Source organism: Pelophylax lessonae (assembly GCF_965119305.1).
Source record: "Pelophylax lessonae genome assembly, chromosome: 13".
In the NCBI taxonomy this organism is placed as follows: Eukaryota; Metazoa; Chordata; class Amphibia; order Anura; family Ranidae; genus Pelophylax; species Pelophylax lessonae.
In genome coordinates this window covers 129,019,235-129,037,641 of record NC_138780.1, presented here as the reverse complement: position 1 = coordinate 129,037,641, position 18,407 = coordinate 129,019,235, and the positions used below count along the sequence as shown (strand labels likewise).

Here is an 18,407-nt window from a genome sequence, read left to right as displayed (position 1 = left end):
CGCCCCCTACAATTCCACCACTGACCTCTAGAATAGAACATAAAAACACGGGGTGGAACTAAGAAATGTTAAATGAAACTTTGTCTTTTCTTTCAATACACATATATTGCTGAACTATTTAGCTAAAAGAAGAGCTGCATTCTGTTGCAGCATCAAAACCAGTGTCACCCTTTCTGCTTCCATAGCAACAAAATTCATACAACACATTGTTTAAACTATGCAGTATAGGATTTTATAATCAAGGTGGGTGCTTTTTTTTCTCCCACACTGCAGACAATATTTAACCCCCAAATTTGTTGTCCGAAAAATAACGGCGTGCATTTCTAAATTCGATAAAAATTAAAAGCTGATCTAAATACACAAAGATTAGTGCTTCATTAAATTAGAAATAAAAAACAAAACAAAACACCCTTTTCTTCTATTTTTTTTTCCCATCACATTTTGTAAACAAGGCAGAGTCCACCAGGGACAAACATATTTTTACAACAAAATGTAAGGACCAGTAAACTATATATATATAATTAATACAGACCGCCAATTAAGTAGAGTGTACTAAGGAATGCTATGGAAATTCGAGGAACATTATAGCACCTACATCATCCCCGCATAAAAACATAAGGTAAACCAGTAAAATGAACAAAGCCTAAAGTAGTATGCAGGACATACACTGTATAATTTACCTTAAACCTGGCAACATTCCAATCAATCTATTTCTGTTTAGTTTGCATAAAACCTCTGTATTTATAGCTTGTCAATAAATTTGGGGATTATTGCTGTTTTGCAAAAAATATGGAAAATGTCACCATATCTATAATAAGGGATTGAGAATATGCAAGAAGCCTTCTGTTATGTGGCTGTAGTGTACACTATATTACACTAACACACAGACAAGCAAAGAAAACTCCAGACTCCTTGTCTGATAAACACAGAACATTGTAGGAGCTGTACTGTACAGTTATTGGATGGCTTATGTTGGTTTTGTTGCCCAATTTTGCATCTGCAAAGAACTCCATGTGATAGAGCCTTAGAGGGAAAATAAAAAAATTACTGTGGCAACCATTATTACTGCCCAAAAGTATTTAAGTTTGACAAATGTTTTTGTTTTAAACTGTACATTATTTTTAGCAGAAATATTCACATTTCAGCATTTACTAGTAAGATTTCTTATTATTGCCAAGATTTAGGCAGTGATTATAGAGATACTTTGCTGAAATCATGCAGGCAGTTAAAAAGGGAAACAATGGGGAGAATTGTTACTTTTCATCTGTACATTTGGATCCAGGTGCAGTTAAAGCTAACATTCTATGATGCACGACTGGAGACGAGGGGTCTAGTATTCTACACTTCGCAGTCTATTCTGTCCCTTAGCTCATATCTATAGTGTTAAACACCCATTCTGTGAACTTCTTCAGCTTGGCTGAGGCATTCTGGGATTCCTCCTGTAAGCGCAGGTTGTCTTCACGCAGGAGTTGCACTTCGGCTTGCAGATTTGCTTTGTCTTCCTTTTCCTTCAAGGGCACAAATATACCATGGTTAGCAACATTTTACTATATAGTTTATCCATTTACAATGTAGGTAACAACAGCAATGCTAATGGCAAACAAAATATCCTTTTATTCCTTGGGACTGCATTGAAGGAATTAAAGTAAACATCTAATTGGTTACCTTGGGCAAAAAGGATAGTACTTCCTTAAAGTGGAACTACATTGCATCTGCCACAAACCAAAAATGCTAATTTTTAATATTCAAAGCAGACTCCCCCATCCATGTCTCCATGCTTTATTTTGCTGACAAATCCATTTGTGAAACAACCCCTAGCATTTCAAGCTGTAGCTTAAGTGCAGATGATTCAAGTAACATTTACTTCCTGGAATCTACCAGCTCTTAGCCCTGGCATGCAGGCAGGGGGGTGAGCTTAGCTGATAAAGCACCTCCTCCCCACATGAAGACTCCTGGGATGTACGACATCATTTGCCTAGGTCAGAAACCAGAAAATAACTGATGTAAAAAAAAAAAAAAAAAATCAAAACAAGTAAATATGATAGTTTTTCCTATATATTTATTAATGCTAGGGGTAGAAGGATAAAAATTGTCCTTGTCGATTGAGAGAGTGAAGTTCTGCTTTTAGATGTTAGTTCTGCCCTAAAGAGAACCTGTGCTCTGCTTATGCATGCTACTACTACTATTCATAATCTCTGCACTGCTTGAACATACTGCACCTCCTTTTTTTGCTGCCTGGCACAGTGAAATGATATAATTGATACTTCCAGGAGTAAGAGAGCAAGTGACTCACTCCCTGCCCTCTCACATGACATTGTTGGTGCTCGTTGATGGACTGTTTAGTCATCCAGCACTGTCGCATGAGGACAGAGCTTTAAGTTCTGCATAAGGTCCAAGTCATGACATTAATCTTACATGTCCTGCTTATTCTTATTGCTACTGCAAGAGAACTGAACAAAGGAAATATGTGCAGCTATGAGGGCTGGATCGTCGTTGGTGTACATGTATGTGGCTCTGCATGCGGTAGGAGCACAGGCACAGCAGCCTATTAATTTGAATGTGCTGCTGTGCCTGTGTATTCTGCAGGGAAAAAAAGGACAGAAATTGATTTCCATTTGCAGGAAACATTTTTTAGTGTGTTGGGGTGTCATTAAGGGCCAGTTTAGTTCAAAACACACTGCAGCTGCAATCTGCATGTGGTGCGTTTGCCCACATTGCAGTGAGTTTTCTAAAGTTGTGCATGCGCTACTTTTGGTGCAGTGCGATTTTAGCTCATTCCAAACTACTGAGAACTGGATGTGAATCACGTAGGAACGAACAGCTTATTCCTGTGCGATTCCCATTGTGAACTGTCCCTTAAGAGTTAATGGCACCCCTGCACATTTTCTGCGCAGCTGCATGCAGGTGTGAGAATGCATGCGATGTACAAGAACTACCGCACACGTATATTTGTGAACATAGCCTTTCTGAAAGTATTTGCAGAGTCGAGAACATTTTAGGTAATGAACTTGGAATTCAAATGACAGTCCTTTTTTGCTTATTCATAATGTAAAGCGACCATATGAATAGGCATCTGGTGTGCAAAACACATCAAGGCTTTTTCTTTTGATTTCTGTTAGCATTGTGCTTCTGACTTCTACAAAAAAAACATTCCATTGAGGAGAGCAGTAAATTGCTGTCTGTGCCCAACCCTCTACTTAATAGAATATTTTACATACAGAAAAAGGGAGCAACTGCATCATGGAAGAAGAATTTCCTCCCGGTTCAGAACAGAAAGATCTACACTATATACACAATAAATTATTTCAAATCTCCGTTAGTTGATTTTTCATTCGAAAATCATAGTGCCTCAATGCCAACAGGACGTAAAAAAGACTGTTTTATGGGCGTTTTACTTTCTTTTTAAGACTCTAAACGCACCTCTATGTTACATTATGTGGCCATACACACATAGGCATTTATAGGTGTATTAGAAGATGAGCGCTTAGAGGCTGAAAAAATAAATAAATAAAAATCACACCACCTGCACATTCAGCAGAGGTGCATTTGGGCATAAAAAATTATTAACATGCCTAAACACTAGGGGGTTTAGCGCTTGAGGGTTCATTCACTCCAAAAGCCAGATAAGGTTAATATTCTGGCCAATGGAACAAATGAACACCCATATGCTTAGCGTGCCTAAACGTGTTTGCATAATGCAACTTTGGGTGCGTTATTTAAAGCAGAACTCCACCCAAAAGGGGAAGTTTCGCTTTAAGCACTCGACCCCTGCTCCTCTTGCACAATTGGCACTTCTGAGGAGCGGGGGGGAGCAGGTACTCCCTTTTGACAGGTACCTGATCCCACTTCCGCTCAGATTGCCGTGGCGCTCAGGGGCGGAAGTTCTTCTCACTCCCTCCTTCAGTCTTCTGGGACACTGACAGGTCCCAGAAGACTGCATCCACCAATTCAGGATGCGCCACGCGACTCGCACATGCGCAGTGGGCACCTGGCTGTGAAGCCACAAGCTGTCACAGCTGGGTGCCCATAGTAAAGGTGCAGGCACTGCCTCTGGTGGACAGCGGATGAAGACAGCTGGGGTGAGCTTACCACTGGACCGTGGGACAGGTGAGTGGCTGTTTTTTAAAAGTCAACAGCTACACTTTTTGTAGCTGCTGACTTTTTTTTTTCTTGGTGGCTGGAGCTCCTCTTTAGGCAAGGTAATATGGCCAGATAACGTGGTAATCTAAAACCTAAATGTCTGTTTTCCCATAACATACTTTCAAATACAAATGTGTGTGGTTTGTTTTAAAACTTTTTCAAGGTTTACCAGGCTAATCTTTTAACAGGTTGTAACAAACAGCAAAGAATGAAAACATAAATATCAGGGGTTCGGCGGATGAGAAAGCTTTTAGAACATCCTGACATAACAAAGGAATTCTTCAACAAGAGCTTTCCAGGGACCATCCCTTTGCCTGCTGTGATAAAACTATCAGATGGGGATAGTCTGAAAAGCCTCCCAATATATCTCTGGTTACTCCTACACAAGCTGTTTATGGCGTTAAACCCTGATGAATTGAAAAACCTGTCTCTACTTTTAAGAGATTTCCACGGGAATTTTTTTTGTATTTTACAGAGTAAAAGAAATCATGACGTCAGCAGCTCGCCTCTCCACCTCAGCCAATCAGGGGAAGTCTTCTATTCACTGATGAAATGCAAGGCTTCCTGCGAATGGGTGAGCAGCACATATTAAACAAGCCATCAAAATAGTTGCTTTAACTAGATCAGGTCCGCCCCATAGCAGTTTTATTGCTAAAGGGTGGCACCTGTGCGCCGGATCACGTATATATATATATATACACGTGATCCCACTCTTCCAGGTAGGGGGCACACAGAGGGAGCCCAGTGGCTCGTACCGCAGACTCGATGTCCGCTGGCACCCACTGATGATCCTGGAGAGGGGCAGATCGTTGTTCTGACAAGAGGGAAGGCATGGATCCTGTGTCTCTGCAAAGCAGGGACATGGATCATGTCTTCCCCTAGTAAAAGCACCACACACTGTTTAGAAAAGTACAGGCTAGGCACACAGTTAACACTTTGATCGCCCCTGATGTTAACCCCTTCCCAGCCAGTGTCATTAGTGATAGATCATATTTGTTAGCACTGATGACTGTATTCGTGTCAGTGGTCCCCAAAAAAGTGTCAATTGGTGTCAGAATGTCCGCCGCGATATCGCGGTCGAGCTATTGGTTGCTAATCCCTGCCATCACTAGTAAAAAAAAAAAAAATTGCGCAAAAAAAAAAAAAAAAAGCGCAGAAGTGATCAAATACCACCAAAAAAGCTCTATTTGTGGGGGGAAAAAAGGACACACATTTTTACATACAATTGTCAGTAATAACCCAGTGCCATTTCGCATAAATTGGATTTTTGACTTACTGTAAAATCAATTGAGTTCAGTGATGGACACAGCGCTCCATATTCAGAACCATAGGGTTATATTGCCCCTACAGGAGTAAGACACTAGGCAGAAAAAAGAACTTTGCTACGCCTATGGGCAGTCCTAGATGGTATACTCTCCCTTTCTGCTATAGGTCTTCAGTTTAGTAACAAGCAGTGTCAGAAGTAATACAACTCCATAGAGGGGTTGGTGCGGTGTCCGTGAATGAACTTAGAGCAATAGATTTTACGGTAAGTCAAAAATCCCATTCTCTCTTTCGTTCGATGGACACAGGGCTCCATATTTAGAACCATAGGGACGTCCCCAAGCAGTGCCAAACATGAGGGGTGGGCCAACAAAACTAAACGTAATAGCCAACCAGGTAAACTGAAGCTCAACAAAAAAACAACTGGAGCCCAACTTGAACAATACACCCCCAAAGAGGGAACCCTCTATCCTGCGAAGAAGTTTCGGCAGCAACTTGAGAGGAGGGAAGGCATACAGTAGCTGATACTGCCCCCATGGGGCGACCAGCGAGTCTGCGGCGTCTGCTAGAGGATCGCGGGAGCGAGCTACAAACCTCCGCACCTTCCTGTTGAGCCGAGATGCCAACAGATCCACATCCGGGGTGCTCCAACGAAGGCACAGTTGGTGAAATACCTCTGGATGAAGAGACCATTCCCCTTGATCCAGAATCTGACGGCTGAGAAAATCTGTCTGCCAATTCTCCACCCCCGGAATGAATACCGCGGAGAGGGCTGGAACAAATCATTCCGCCCAACGAAGGATGCTGGCCACTTCCATGGCCGCCAGGACACTCTTGGTGCCCCCTTGGTGATTGACGTAAGCCACTGCCGTGGCATTGTCCGACTGGATCCGCACCGGGCTGCCCCGGAGCTGCTCGGTCCAGTGAATCAGACAAAGTCTGATCGCTCTCAGTTCCAATACATTTATCGGTAACCTGGATTCTTCCAGGGACCAGAGCCCCTGAGCAGATCGTCTGCCGAGAACCCCACCCCACCCGGATAGACTGGCATCCGTGGTGACAATCGTCCAATAGATTGGAAGAAATTACTTCCCCTGACTGAGCATTGGTGATCGAAGCCACCAAACCAGAGATTCCCTGGTCCGTTCGCTCAGCCGGACCTGATTGTCCAGGGAATCGGGATTCCAGTTCCATTTGAGAAGAATCTCCTTTTGAAGCATCCGGGTATGAGACTGGGCAAACGGTACTGCCTCGAAGGAGGCCACCATCAGTCCCAGAACCCTCATGCAAGTCCGCAGGGAAGGCCAGTTGACTGTCAATAATAACTGAGTCGCCGACTGAATCTTCCCGGAGTTTCTCCACCGGGAGAAACACCTTTGCCAAGGATGTATCCAAAGTTAGGCCCGGATAGTTCAGTCTCCTGGTGGGAACCAGGGATGATTTCTGCCGATTCACCAGCCACCCGAACTCTTCCAAAGAGATCATCGTGATCTCCAAGTTTAGCAACAGAGCCTGCGGAGACTCCGCACGGAGTAGAAGGTCGTCTAGGTAGCCTAGAACCGAAATGCCCCTCTGTCGCAACAGTGCCAAAACTGGGGCCAAGACCTTTGTAAAGACCCGGGGAGCAGAGGCGAGACCAAAGGGTAATGCCGCAAACTGATAATGGTTCTCTCCCATGGAAAAGCGAAGAAAACGCTGATGTCCTGCGTAAATGGGGATGTGAAGATAGGCATCCTTGATGTCTATGGACGCCAGAAATCCCCCTGATGCAGGGAGGCCACTACTGTGCGAATGGACTCCATCTTGAATTTTTGCACCTGGACAAAATGATTGTGTGCTCTCAAGTCCAGAATTGGACGCACCTTGCCCTCTTTTCTGGGTATTGTGAATAGGTTCGAATAGAACCCCTGAAAACTTTCTGTCCAAGGAACGTGGACCACCACTCCTTGTTGCATTAAATCCGTCACTGCCCCCCGCAAAGCTTCTAAGCGGTCCGGGGATAGTCGGATATTGGAAGGGAAGAACCGCACCGGTGGAAGTGATCGAAACTCGATCTTGTATCCCGACCGTATGACCTCTTGAACCCATTTGTCTGGAATCCTGGAGAGCCATGGGTCCGGAAACCGGTGAAGACGTCCCCCCACCCCAGATATGGGTGGGGGCGCACCTTCAGGCTGTGTTGGTCTTATCTTCAGGTCTGGCAGGGCCGGACCTTTGTTTACTCGACCAGCGCCCTTTGAATCCCCCTGGGGGGGCTTTGGAAGATTTCGCCTTATCGCCCGCCCCAGAGGAGCGAAAAAACTTCTTATAAGTGGAAAAGGAAGGTCCCCGTCTGCGACGCGGTGCTTTCCCCTTAGTAGTCTGTGGTAAAAAGGTGCTCTTGCCACCAGTGATACCCTTGATGATCTCATCCAAGGTGGCACCAAACAGGCGATCCCCTTGAAAGGGGAGATTAGTCAAAGCTTTTTTGGAAGCTTGATCCGCCGACTAGCATTTTAACCACAGCATACGCCGAAGGACCACCGCCGAGATCGATGCGCGCCCCATTAATGGAGCGGCGTCCAGGGTGGCGTCACAGACAAACTGTAGCGCTTGTACCATCTGCTCCAGCAAGTCCCATACTGCCGGGGGGAGACTTCTCCCCTCCAGATCTCGGCGTAACAACTTGGTCCACTCTGTCAATGTTTGTGCAACCAGAGCAATGGTGAACACTGGCATTAAGGCTGACCCTATCAGGGAAAATATAGAGCGGGATATAGATTCCGCTTTACGGTCCACTGGATCCCGAAAGGACGGAGCGTCCTCCACCGGGATAACCGTAGCTTTATTTAATCTGGAAATCGGTGAATCCACCGACGGTGGCACCGTCCATTTATTAAGGAGGGATTCTTCAAATGGATAGCGTCTAGCAATCCGTTTGGAAATACCAGGGGCTCGTTTAGGACGGACCCATTCTTGCTTAATTATATCTTGAAAACATTTGGGCAAAGGAAACACCTTTGCCATCTTGGTAGGCTTGCGAGTACCAAAAGCAATTTCAGTATCAACTGCTTCCGTAAGTATAAGCTCAAGTCTTAAAGTTTCCCGCACAGACACAATCAGTGCGTCTACCAACGCTTCATCCTGCGCTATAGCGGAGGGAGAAATGTCTTCCTCGATATCCGAGTAGATGAGACACTAGCCCCAGAAGAGGGCCTGCAGCTGCTGCGACAGGCTCAGAATCTGTATCTGAAGTGTCAGATGAAATAGGGGTAGGCGGGGGTCGCTTCTTTGCGCCCCGTCCCTGACAGGCCACCTCCATCCGGGATATCAAAGACTCCAAAACCGCTGACAATGCATCAATAGTTAGTGGGGAACTGGAGGGTCCTGCGGCCACCTCGAGGGGATCAGGTGGGGATACATGTGTAGCAGGTTCCATGACAATTCCAGGAACACTTGTCAGCAACCAAGGATTGCAAAAGAAAAAACTTTTTTTTTGTGTAATCCCCCAGCGCAACAGCGCCCCTTAGTGTCACCTGCTTCGGACCCCCACAGAGAGAGAGAGACCCCAAGGGCTCACCACCTGATGCACAGAAGCTTCTACCGAACTGCTCTCAGCGCTGTCTTTACAGAACAGGAAGTCTTGTGGATCGATTTACCCGGGTAAAGGAGGCGGCTCCGCCCCTTTACACGCCTTCCGGCACTCCCACCGCTACTCCACGAGGTAGCTGGGTGTATCAAAAATGGCCGCCCCCATGCAGGAGACATTAGGCTACGCCAAAATGGCGGCCCAGCGCGGCCTGCGGCTCCGTACGGCCTGCAGAAGGATGGCGGTCCGTGTGGCCTGCGGAAGGATGGCGGTCCGTGCAGATGCATCGCTATGCGATAGGTAGGTGTTTAGATCGTATCACCCCTCTGCATGGGTGTTTCAAACAGTAACGCCAGCGGCGCCCTGTCTCCATCCCTGACTGAGCTCAGACATGGCTTCCTTCCTCTTACAATGCAGGCTCCTTGCAGTGACTTATGTAGATAGTCAGCTCCCAAACCAAGCCTCCTGGAGTGGTATACCTACAAATAGGGAGATATGTGGAGTGTGTCACAGGATAGAGGGGAACCAGGGATCATGAGGGTCCGACCATCCACAGAGGGGCCCGCATCCATTCCCAAAACCCGACAGGGGGGATGGGGAACATTCTACTCACCATACCGGAACAGGCGGGCACCCACTCCTAACAGAATCCCTCTCCATCGAGGTGGGGGGGCTGTCGACCAATACGGACACCGCGACTCAGTTTCCGACTGGTCGTAGGTGTCCTGGCGAGACGTTTAACACGCAGGGCCAGTCCCCGTCCAGTGGGACTATGTCGCGGCCGACCCAGCGCGGAGCTAGGGCCTGCACGCGCTCGTAGGCTGGCTGGGGTGACCACTGGATCTCAACATCCAGCCCGTCGCCCAGCTCCAGCATAATTGCTTGAAGATCTCACAGGAACAAAAAACTGGAGAGAAAAAAGCTAACTAAAAAAGATTTATCTAAAAAAGCTTGCCAGGACCAGAGATCCCAGCAAGGAACTTAGGTCCTTACTCCTGACTAGGCAGAAAAAAACTGACATCCTGTAGCAGGGAGAGAGAGGATATACCCTCTGGGACTGCCCCTAAGGTGTGGCCAGAACGTTTTTTCTGCCTAGTGTCCTACTCCTGTAGGGGGCAGTATAACCCTACTGATATTAATCAAAGAGGACTGCGTCTGTCAATGAGCGACAGAGAAACATGATTTTCACGCAGGACAATGCTCCATCACACGCGTCCAGGTACTCCACAGCGTGGCTGGCAAGAAAGGGTATAAAAGAAGAAAAGCTAATGACATGGCCTCCTTATTCACCTGATCTGAACCCCATTGAGAACCTGTGGTCCATCATCAAATGTGAGATTTACAAGGAGGGAAAACAGTACAACTCTCTGAACAGTGTCTGGGAGGCTGTGGTTGCTGCTGCACGCAATGTTGATGGTGAACAGATCAAAACACTGACAGAATCCATGGATGGCAGGCTTTTGAGTGTCCTTGCAAAGAAAGGTGGCTATATATTGGTCACGGATTTGTTTTTGTTTTGTTTTTGAATGTCAGAAATGTATATTTGTGAATGTTGAGATGTTATATTGGTTTCACTGGTAAAAATAAATAATTTAAATGGGTATACTGTATCTTTGATTTTTGTTAAGTTGTCTAATAATTATGCACAGTAATAGTCACCTGCACACACAGATATCCCCCTAAAATAGCTAAAACTAAAAACAAACTAAAAACTACTTCCAAAAATAGTCAGCTTTGATATTAATGAGTTTTTTGGGTTCATTGAGAACATGGTTGTTGTTCAATAATAAAATTAATCCTCAAAAATACTCATTTGCCTAATAATTCTGCACTCCCTGTATAGTGATCCCCATGTTACCCATCAAGGCAGCAGAGGACTCCGCTCGCAAAAGGAGGTCGTCAAGATAACCCAGTACCGCAACCCCCCTCTGATGTAACAATGCCAGAACCAGGGCCAACCCTTTTGTGAAGACCCGAGGAGCCGAGGCAAGACCAAAGGGTAACGCCACTTACTGATAATGCTCTTCTCCTACCCCAAACCGCAGGAAGCGCTGGTGTCGGGCACATATTGGAATGTGCAGGTAAGCCTCCTTGATGTTGCTAGAGGCAAGAAGATCCCCCTGATGTATGGATGCCACTACTGTGCAAATGGTCTCAATTCTAAACTTCTAAAAACCCACACAAAGCAGTTCTGGGCCTTGAGGTCCAGAATCGGACGTACCTTGTCCTCTTTCTTTGGGATCGTGAACAGGTAGTTTGAATAAAAACCCTGAAACTGTTCCGAGAACGGAACCAGGACAAACACATCCTGAAGCAGCAGGTCTTGTACCGCTCCAAAGAGCTTGAAATTGGTCCAGGGACAGATGCACATTGGAAGAGAAGAACCTTTCCGGAGGGTAAGAACGAAACTCTATCTTGTAAATGTACAGTATCGCTGCGTGGACCCATTTGTCGTTTACTAAAGAGGTCCACAGGCCCGGAAACTAGCGAAGACGTCCCCCACCGCAACACGGGTGAGGCACAGCTTCATGCTGCAGGAGCCTTGTCTGCAGGTCTAGAGAATCTCACTCTCGGCTTGCAGGATCAGGGCTGCTTGGGAACTTGAAAGGTTTTGAGCCCTTGTCAGTGGACCCTGAGGAATGAAAAAACTTCTTGTGAGCCAGGAAAAACAGGCCACGTCTGCGAAAAGGTTCTTTACCCTTTCCAGACTGTGGAAGTAGGGCACTCTTCCCCCCTATAAGACTCTTAATAATGTCATCCAGGGTAGCCCCAAACAGGTGATTGCTTCAGTCAGAGCTTTTTTAGAAGTCTGGTCTGCAGACCAACACTTAGGTCACAATATGCGCCTACGCACCACTGCCGAAACAGACAGCCTAGAAATCAGGGGAGCTGCATTCAAAAAGGCATCACAGAAATACTGAAGCCCCTGGACCAACTGGTCTGCCAATTCCGCAAAGGCAGGGGGAAGCTGCTCACCCTCCAGGTCACGGTAAAAAATCCTCACTATCCAATAATTCGGGGAGCGTGGCCGCAGACCCCACAGGGTGAGCCATGTCCGTGGTGGCTGAGTCAGATTTAGGATCTGATGATACAGATAAGTCAGCCCAATACCACTTCCACCCTGGACACAAAGGACTCCAGGACCGCCGTCAGTACACCAATGGATGGTTGGGACCCCGAGGGACCTGCCGCCTCTGAGAGGGGGTCAGGTGGGGAAGCATGCCCCAGAGACACCATCAGTAAAGAGGGGGACACCACAAAAAGCATCTAGCACTGCAAATGGACACCCCCACAGCACTGGTAGCACCACCAGGTTGCCAGCAAACAGAACACCCCACAACCTGCAGCAGAGAGAGGGAGGGACTGCACCAGGCTCAGCACCCCACCAGAGTAGCACCGCCTGCACCAGGATGCATCTCTATGTGTGGCATCCAAGGGAAAAAGAAAAAGCCAGGAGTCAGCTCCGGCGGAAAAAGAGGAGCTCCCACAGCCGGAATCACCGCACAGAGGCTCCTCTGTCATGGCCGCCACACTATTAGTATGCTGGACCAACGAACTGGACGTCGGCCATTGAAGCACACAGGCAACAACAAAATGGCCACTGTGTGCGGCTCCATGAGGCTCCCAGGGACCCAGCAAGAACACACCAGACACTATCCAAAACCACCACACTACCGCAGATGGGGGGGCGAGATGACCCACAGGGACCACCAACATACAGGGGGTCTTACAGGAAGGAGGCAACCCATAGGTCTGACTGTCCAAAGGAGGGGCCCATGTCCACCCTAAAACCCTCCAGGGGGGAGATGTGGGACAGCTAGTTACCACACCAGGAGCCAGGCAGGCACTGCTCCAGACACAACCTCCTTGCCATCGAATTAGGGGGCTGTCGGCCAGGAGGAACACTGGGACTGGGCCGAGACCCGGTTATATGCAACCTGGTGACCTCGTGAGGCGTTTAACTCGCAGGCCAGCCCCCTGTCCTGTATGTCACTGCCAACCTAGCGCAGAGCTGTGGCCAGACTGGTGTGACTAGTGGATCTAGATTATCCAGCCCGTCGCAAGTCCGGCAGTTGATTGTAGGTCTCGCAGGAAAAAAAAAAAAACAGGAGGAAAAAAAGCCATTTAAAAGGGAAAAAATTGCCAGGACCAGAGATCCTGGCAGGGAACAAGATCCTTACTCCTGACTAGGCAGAAAAAAAAAACTGAAGACCTATAGCAGAGAGGGGGAGTGTATCACCTAAGACTGCCCATAGGCGTAGCCAAGTTCTTTTTTCTGCCTAGTGTCCTACTACTGTAAGGGGCAATATAACCCTATGATTCTAAATATGGAGCTCTGTGTCCGTCAATGAACGAAAGAGAAAAATGGCCTGATCATGAAGGGGGTTAAATCTTCCAGTGGTCAAGTGGTTAATCTTTTTACCACTGACTAACAAAATTATAGTTGGTTATGTTAGCCAACTAATTTTCAAAAAAAAGAGTCCCAGTGTTTGTGTGTTAGTCAAAATAACATACTGCAATAAAGTTACTCAAACAGATAACGGCATTTTAGTTATCATTAATAATGGACGTACCTTTTGTAGGTCATACTGCAGCAATTTCAGCATGCTCTCCAGCTGTTCAACCTTTGAGGCTAAGGAAGTAGGAGACTCCTTCCTACAGAGAGATTTCAAGAGGCATTTATGAATGGCTTTAACCACAACAGAAGCTGTATTCAGTACTGCTTACTGAAGAAGCAAGGGGTTTTAGGGCATTGTAGCTATTCAGACCTAAAAGATGTAGATGTTCTGACCAAAAAAACCAACAACTGACCAGGAACATTTTAAATATTTCTCATATGGATCATCCAATATAGAAAGGTTGCACAGACACTGTGCTCACAAGGTTAATGGTGCGTCAAAAAACTTTATTAAGGTGGTAAAATGCAAAAAGGCATTAAATACAAAAATTGCTAAAACAACTATAAACATATGGTAAGTCATCCGTGATTTTGAAATGACCCTGGAGACCTGTGTGGGTAGAGAATTGCTGTGTGACAGCACATACGCCAGTGCTCCACCAACCCTGCAACACGTCCCTTGATCATGTGTGGACTGGATAGGACACCGTAAGCTCAGCACGCTACGTCCAAACGGAGAGGCTCACTTCCGGGTCCTGGGATTGTATTCATTACAGCAACGAGGCGGGAGATCCTGTTTGATATTAAGGCGAAGGATGTTGCAGCATGTTTGCAGCTTTACACTAAGGGGATACCAGCCCATGATCTGCTGAAGGAGCGGTAATAAGCGGGCAGTGACGCTGAAGCGGACCGTTTTCTGGCAACGTGGAGGAGTTATCGGTAAGAAACCTACTATTAAGCGGGACAGTTGATTGGCCACCACTGTTAGGTGTTCTACTTGCCATCAGTCCCATCATCCTCCATTGGAAAGCCACATCTGTCACGATCTATACCGCCCAGAAAGATTTATGGTCCCCCAACAGTGGAACTGTCCTTTGTTGATCTCATTGCCATTTCTCCCCCTCACTCCTTCCCCCCACCACATCTCCCCCCCCCCTTCCTCCCTGATCACCCCCAGGTTGATCCGAGAGTTGGATGTATTCAAGTGTTGCTGAGCAAACTCAACACGAGCATGTCGGATCCAGCATGAGGTGTCAAGATTGTTGATAAACCGTACAGATTCTTAGAACTTACCTACGATGTTATATGGGCTCCAACGCACAGGTTACTAAGTACTCTACCTTTATCCTGTCTCTGTGATCCTGACATTCAAATTTTCATGAACTGTGATGCTCAATCAATAAATCCACATCATTAGGAATCTTAGGCGGTAATTTGTCTACACAGCCATTTGCCATTGAACCCACGGCTACAGCACTTTGGTAGTTCCCGAGCTAGCTACGGAGATTTGGTTCTAAGTCTGGCATGCCATGGCATCTTGACTTCCAAGGTTAGATGAAGTGATCGCAGGTTCTGGGTAACAGATCACTCCCAACCTGTGGAAGCCGTGCCACCAGGGTCCGCGGGGAGGGTGGAGCATTGGTTTGGGTAGTGCTGTCACACAGCAATTCTCTACCCACACAGGTCTCCAGGGTAATTTCAACATCACGGATGACTTACGCATGTGTGTATAGTTGTTTTAGCAATTTTAGTATTTAATGCCTTTTTTGCATTTTACCACCTTAATAAAGTTTTTTGACGCACCATTAACCTTGTGAGCCCAGTGTCTGTGCAACCTTTCTGAGATGGTCACTTCCATCTCATACCCCCCCCTTTTTTTTTATTAGTATTTTTTGGTTGCCTGAGGTTCCCGGTTTCATTAACCGTTTAGGTATAGCTTACATTTTTCAGACCCACTGATTCAGCAAGGTCTGACGATCCCACTCATATCCAAGGTTTTAGCCAATTTCATGGATCATCCAATATACCCTTTTATGAACTAAAAACACACTACTTAAATTGTATTATTTATTACTGGTTAAGGAAATATGCACATCTACTTTAAGACGTATTTGTGATTGATTTTTTAGATTATCCACTGTACTCATTAGAAGCAACCTACTTTTCAGAAACTGAATCAACGCAGTCAGAAACCACTTTCTTATCAATATAAGATTTATACTTTTAATCTTTCCTGAAGACTCACTGCCACTACCACTAACAAACTAAACAGCAGATTGTAACATTTGTGCAGTTCTTCAAATTAGTTATAATGAAAGAGTTAGTCCCTTTAATAACTTTTTTTTTCCCAAACAATTCCCATGCATTACAGCATCCCTAACACATTACATAGCCCTGCTCTGCTGTTCAAATACTTGCCCCTGCTCCCCTCCATACATATAGGCTGTGCATAGCCTGTCCAATAAATAGAATGGAAAGTTGGTAAAGGTGAATTAACCCTTTGAAAACTGGAGAAGGGACTATAAGTGTAATGCCACGGCTGCTTGTGCTGGTTGCGAGCCAAAATCAGCTAGCTACTTGGCTGTGACTATGCTATTTGCTTGGCTGCGCTTTGCTACCACTCTGCTACTATCCTGGCATTTGTCTGCCGCTTCCCTACTTATTGCCGCTCTCTTCTGCTGCTGTTGGATATCCATCTCCAAGCTTTGCTGGTTGCTTTTGGTTTTTAGTATAGCAGTGGAATTTCTATGCTGAATTTACTGATGATATATACGGGATAAGTTGCCATCTGTTAAATTTCAAGTGGAGGACTCTGCTGAACTATTTGATTTAACCAAAACATGATTTAAATATCCCTATCTACTATTGAGAATACCCATCTGAATTTACTCACAATTAGTCAGCTGACCAAACACTGGGTGGTGTCACTGTTTATCTTCTTTTTGGGAGTCTATTGATGGAGCTACCCCCAGCGTTTTTTCAGTACAGCTTGCTTTAGCCACATTTTGCATTAGCAATTACCATATTTGAATAGTGCAAGTGGTGTGTGAGCATTGGCGTGCTTGTGAGCCCAGGCATGGATGTCACACTTGACATTGTCATTTGTTTTTAATGGTGAGTAGTGGAGGTTTTTCACTGTGTTTTGAGTAATTATTTAGATCATATTTTGTACTAAAGCTATTTTTAAGGGTAATATCGCTGTTCTTTGATGGAACTATTTGGATGGTGGGCTGGTTTGGTCCCCATCTTTTTTTTCTTTGGTATCACTGCAAATGAGTCCCCAGGTCACCACTGCAGTGTTTTATGACTGTTATAGTGAGCAAGTATTCTTTTCCTTTTCAGACAATGCACACATTAATTACGCCACTTTTTAGGTGTCTTGAATGAATGAATGAACATAAAACACAACATTACAAAGGTTTGGAAAGAAGGAACTAAACATGAAAAAATTGGCTAAACATGTTAGGCGGAGGGCAGACTTTAGTGTGTATATTATAAACATTCTGTGCCCTTTTTGACCATCGGTTTCTTGAAAGACCCAGTTCTGAGACACTTTCAAGACCCACTGTACACTGTTTGCATCTCCCTACAGGAGCTGTGAGCTCCAAAGAAGTCTAAGAAGAAATCTTGGAACCTACTGAGCTAGAAAGGCAGAGTATGTTGTTCAAAGCCTGGGAATTTCAAGTGATGAAATACAGAGGTGAGTGTCCTTTAACAGTCCTTTAAGAAACAAAAACATGTAAAGGGAGATGTGTATCCACTGGTCACAGAGAAAGCCCTCTATAAGTATGGATTATGTTCTGAAAATGCAATAGGTTTCACAGAGACAAAACCCAGCCAAAAACAGTGGCAAGAAAAAAAGTATGTGAGCTCCTTGGAATTACCTGCTTTTCAGCAGTAATTTCCCATAAAATGTGATGCGAGACTCATCTAAGTTCCAATAGACAAGCGCAAAGTGCTTTAGCTGATACCACATAAACAATTATAATTTCTTGTGTCTTTATTGAACACAGCTGTTAAACATTCACAGTGCAGTCCAGGGGGAAAAAGTAAGTTTATTCAATGGACTAATTACTTCAACAAAAGCTAATTTGAGTCAGTAGTTTGCACGCCTAGATTTCAATAAAAGAAATGTGTTTATAGGTGTGGTTTAGAGCCACCTTGATTGATAAAAGACACTTATACATACACACAACATACATTTTAAGATTGCTGTTCATAAGAAGCATCAGCTGATATGAACCATGTCTCACAAAAAAGAGCTCTCCGAAGACATATGATCAAGAGTAGTTGATCTGCATAAGGTTCGAAAGAGATACATAGCAATCTCAAGTGTTTACGCATCTATTGGTCCAAAGTTAGGCAATTTGTCTATAAACTGAGAAAGTTTACCATGTGTCTACCATAGGTAAGTCTTTGAACAGGCAGCATGTCAATGGGCAGAACATCATTTAGGAAACCGCTGCTGTCAAAAAAAAAAAAATGTTGCCGTGCAGCTTAAGCTTACTAAAGAGCAGCTAGGGAAATCACAACGCTTCTGGGAAAATGTTTTGTGGATTAATGAAACAAAAGTTGAATTGTTCGGGAAGAATACTCAGCGCTATGTATGATGCAAAAAGAGCACAGCTTACCAATATCAAAACATAATCCCAACTGTGAAGTATAGTGGAGGGAACATCACGATTTGGGCTTACTTCACTGCCTCAGGGTCTGGACCATTATCGAAGGGAAAATTAATTCCCAAGTTTACCAAAATATCCTACAGGATAATGTCAGGGTGGCTGTCTGTTTGATGAAGCTTAGCAAAAGTTGGGTGATGCAGCAAGAAATTGACCCTAAGCATCAAAGTAAATGCACCCCAGACTGACTTTTAGAGTGTCCCAGTAAGAGACCAGACCCTTTACCCCATAGGGATACTGTGGACTGTCCTCATGAGAGCCGTTCGCACCAGACAGCCTACAAATTTGTCTGAGCTGAAGCAGTTTTGTAAAGAGGAATTATCAAAAATTCCTCCTGAATGTTGTGCAGGTCTGATCC

The 18,407-nt window shown here is 45.3% G+C and overlaps 1 protein-coding gene across 5 annotated transcripts in view; it reads right to left on the bottom strand.

Annotated features, from left to right (window-relative positions):
- Window positions 1-715: 715 nt before the first annotated feature.
- Window positions 716-18,407, bottom strand: part of SIPA1L1 (signal induced proliferation associated 1 like 1) — a 469,532-nt gene continuing 451,840 nt past the window's right edge. For all 5 annotated transcript variants that reach the window (XM_082275708.1, XM_082275709.1, XM_082275712.1 and 2 more), the window contains 2 exons: window positions 13,546-13,627; window positions 716-1,508 (listed from right to left, as the gene is read on the bottom strand). In XM_082275708.1, coding sequence (XP_082131834.1) covers window positions 1,365-1,508; window positions 13,546-13,627 — 226 coding nt within the window. In that variant the 3' untranslated portion in view covers window positions 716-1,364. The remainder of the gene's footprint in view (window positions 1,509-13,545; window positions 13,628-18,407) is intronic.